Source organism: Sus scrofa, chromosome 17, assembly GCF_054392235.1.
Source record: "Sus scrofa isolate SSC_HxYL_T2T_F1_AM1 chromosome 17, Sscrofa_HxYL_maternal_Yorkshire_Landrace_v2.0, whole genome shotgun sequence".
Lineage (NCBI taxonomy): Eukaryota > Metazoa > Chordata > Mammalia > Artiodactyla > Suidae > Sus > Sus scrofa.
In genome coordinates this window covers 42,715,643-42,718,621 of record NC_139399.1, presented here as the reverse complement: position 1 = coordinate 42,718,621, position 2,979 = coordinate 42,715,643, and the positions used below count along the sequence as shown (strand labels likewise).

General features: G+C 39.1%; 1 protein-coding gene across 1 annotated transcript; it reads left to right on the top strand.

Moving 5' to 3' along the window:
• Positions 1-254: 254 nt before the first annotated feature.
• LOC692190 (preprobeta-defensin 108-like) lies at positions 255-732 on the top strand (the record flags this gene model as incomplete). The annotated part of the gene is given in 1 exon segment (NM_001040641.1): positions 255-732. A coding segment is annotated over 1 exon segment (222 nt). The 3' UTR covers positions 607-732.
• Positions 733-2,979: the final 2,247 nt, after the last annotated feature.

Genomic DNA, 2,979 nt, shown 5'->3' with positions numbered 1-2,979 from the left:
AGCTCACGGCAACGCCGGATCGTTAACCTACTGAGCAAGGGCAGGGACCGAACCCGCAACCTCATGGTTCCTAGTCGGATTCGTTAACCACTGCGCCACGACGGGAACTCCTATTGTAAGCATTTTTACAAACCTTAACATAGTTAATAGCCACAACAACATTAAGAAATAGTCTGTTATTATCGCCATTGTAGAGATGAGAGCAATGGAGAGACCAAGAGCTTAAGTTAGTTGTCCAAAGACCAATGACCAAGATCTAGTAAATGTCAGAGCCTCGGTTTGAATCTAGATGATTTTTGTTACAGCTCCCATGCACTTAACATTGTAAGTCTTCTGTTGTCAGAACTATAGATACTAACCATAGTCATATCTTTCTCAGGAAGCATGAAGAACTTACTTGGGAAACAGAAGACAGATTTTGGAAATATATGTGAGAAAGACCAAGGATCATGCAGAAAGAAATGCAGAACAGAGGAAGTTGAATTACACTACTGTGTAAATGGCAAAAAGTGCTGTATGAAATCGTATTCAACCATTATTCCTAATGTAGTAGAAGAAAAGATTAACTGGCCATTTTCGGGCACCACAAGTCAACCTAGTTACTGAAGATTGTCAGCCTTTCCTCCCTTATTAAAATCTTCCTGTCAAGTTTTTTTCACTATAAAATTTCATTCCAACCTTCTCTGTCTGTCTTTTGCTCTATGAAGATTCATGATTAGAGGAGGTAAATTGAGTGGGAGCCATAGAATTTGGTAAAAGGCTCCACTCAAAAAAAAGCAAATAAAATGTTGGGATAGTTCAGTAGGTTTAGAGGGTACAGAAGAAGGGATATTATATTACATCTTGATATTATATCTTGCTTGCTGACCACAGTGTGTGAAAAAGAAATGAGCAGGCATGTCACAAATTTGGGTCTCTAAATGGGCACTAAACATATGGCAAGGTGTCAAAACTTATTAGCTATCATGTAAAAGTCAAGTAAAGCATTAGTGAGATGTTACTTAGCATATACCAAAAGGCTGAACACATAGTAATTCCATATGTTGTTAAGTATGTGGAGGAACCAGAATACCCATATATCGTCGATAGGTATATAAATGAAAAATTGAACATGTATATTTCATATGCTTTGCCATACCCATTTTAAGCATATGCATAACAGTAATGAGTTCATATGTTCACCAAAAGGCATATGCAAAATGTTCATAGAAGCATCATCTTAGCTCTAAAGTACATCAACAATAGAATAAATATACTACATTAAAATGACAATTAATAGACAATTTCTCAACACAATAACAGGGGTCAATCTCAATTACACAATGATGAGTAAGGAAAACCATGATTCCCTTTTACATAGAGTTTAAAAAGAATAAAAATAGTTACATCACATTAGAAATCAGGATAGTGATAACCTCTGCAAAGGAAAATGAAATAAACTTCGGTAATGCTGGTAGTTCTATTTCTTGACCTGGGCATTTTTTACATGGGCTTGCTAATTTTGCGATAATTCATCAGACTGTATACTTATGATTTGTGCACTGTTTTATAGACATGTTATACTTCAATTAAAATGATTATTTAAAGAAGAGAGTTAGGGTTATGCCCAGAATTCTCTGCAAAGCTATTCACATCATGCTGACTTCCAGTTGGTATGGCCCTATTATTTCAGGGCATGGCTTTTTTCTGAAACTTCTTAGTACACAATTTAGTCACACATCTATCCAGGAGAGGAAGGCTTTATCCTACATCTTTTCAGTTAAGCAGAGGTAACAAACTTTGAAATTTCAATGTATTAATATATCAAATATTTATTTTTCACTCAGAAATTAAGGCCTCAAAGTGAGTTAATAATAAAAATAGTATATTTATTAAGATGAAGATGATCTATAAACAAAACTCTCTGTCCCTAACCAAGATTGTAAGAAGGCTACAAATTCTTCCCCTCCCAGAAGCCATGCCCTTGTGATAAGATTTTGCATATCCTCTCATTTAGAGGTACCTACTTGATTGTGGTCTTGGCTAGATGAGTTACTTGGGCCAATGGGGTATTAACAAAAACAATACAAGCATAGGCTTGAAAAGTCCTTATGCACTGAGTCTCAAACTATTGCTGAAACCTCTCAATAGATTGTCAATAGTTTGACAAGCTATCATCATCATATTTTATTTTAATGATTTTTAAACATGGTTTATTTAGTTATTTGAACAGATTTATAATCACTGCATTGAGGGTACAGAATCAAGACGGTGGAGGAGTAAGATGTGGCACTCACCTTCCCCACAATCACATTATAAAAAAAACATTTACATGTAGAACAATTTGCATAGAACATCTACTGAACACTAGCGGAACCACTCAGACTTCCCCAAAGAGCAAGAAACCCTCCACATAAGTGAGTAGAACAAAAGGCAAAAGAGAGAGAGAGACCAGGATGGGACCAGCTCTCCTGAGAGGGAGCTGTGAAAGGAGTCCACACTCTGGGAGGCCACCTAACTGATAGGGAGATCAGCTGGGACAAAGAGGGAGCCTCAACGCCTTGGAGAAAAGCTCAGCAGGACTGAGGAGGGCAAAGCAGAGAGAGAGCAGCACAGATCATCGGTTCCACATTTCTACCACACAGGACACCATGGCCTGAGACACTCTGGTGGGGGCTGGGCTCTGAGACTCAGCCTTTGGAGGTCAGTTACAAGGAAAGGACTAGGGTTAGCTGTGTGGAGACAATCTGAGGGGCTAGGAGTCAGTGCACCATTGGCTGGGGAGAGGAGTACCACAGCCAGGTCAGCAAAGGAGGAGATCCAGGCCTGCAGGAGAAGCAAGATACCATTTTGGGGGGACTATCAGAGGACGAGGGCTAGGATCACTATAGGAATATCTTTCTCTGCATGCACGGCTATGGTCAGTGGGTGCAAAGTGCTACAGCCATTTTGGACTCCTGAGGTGAGCACAGCCTTCTACCACTGAAGGTCCTAAGAATA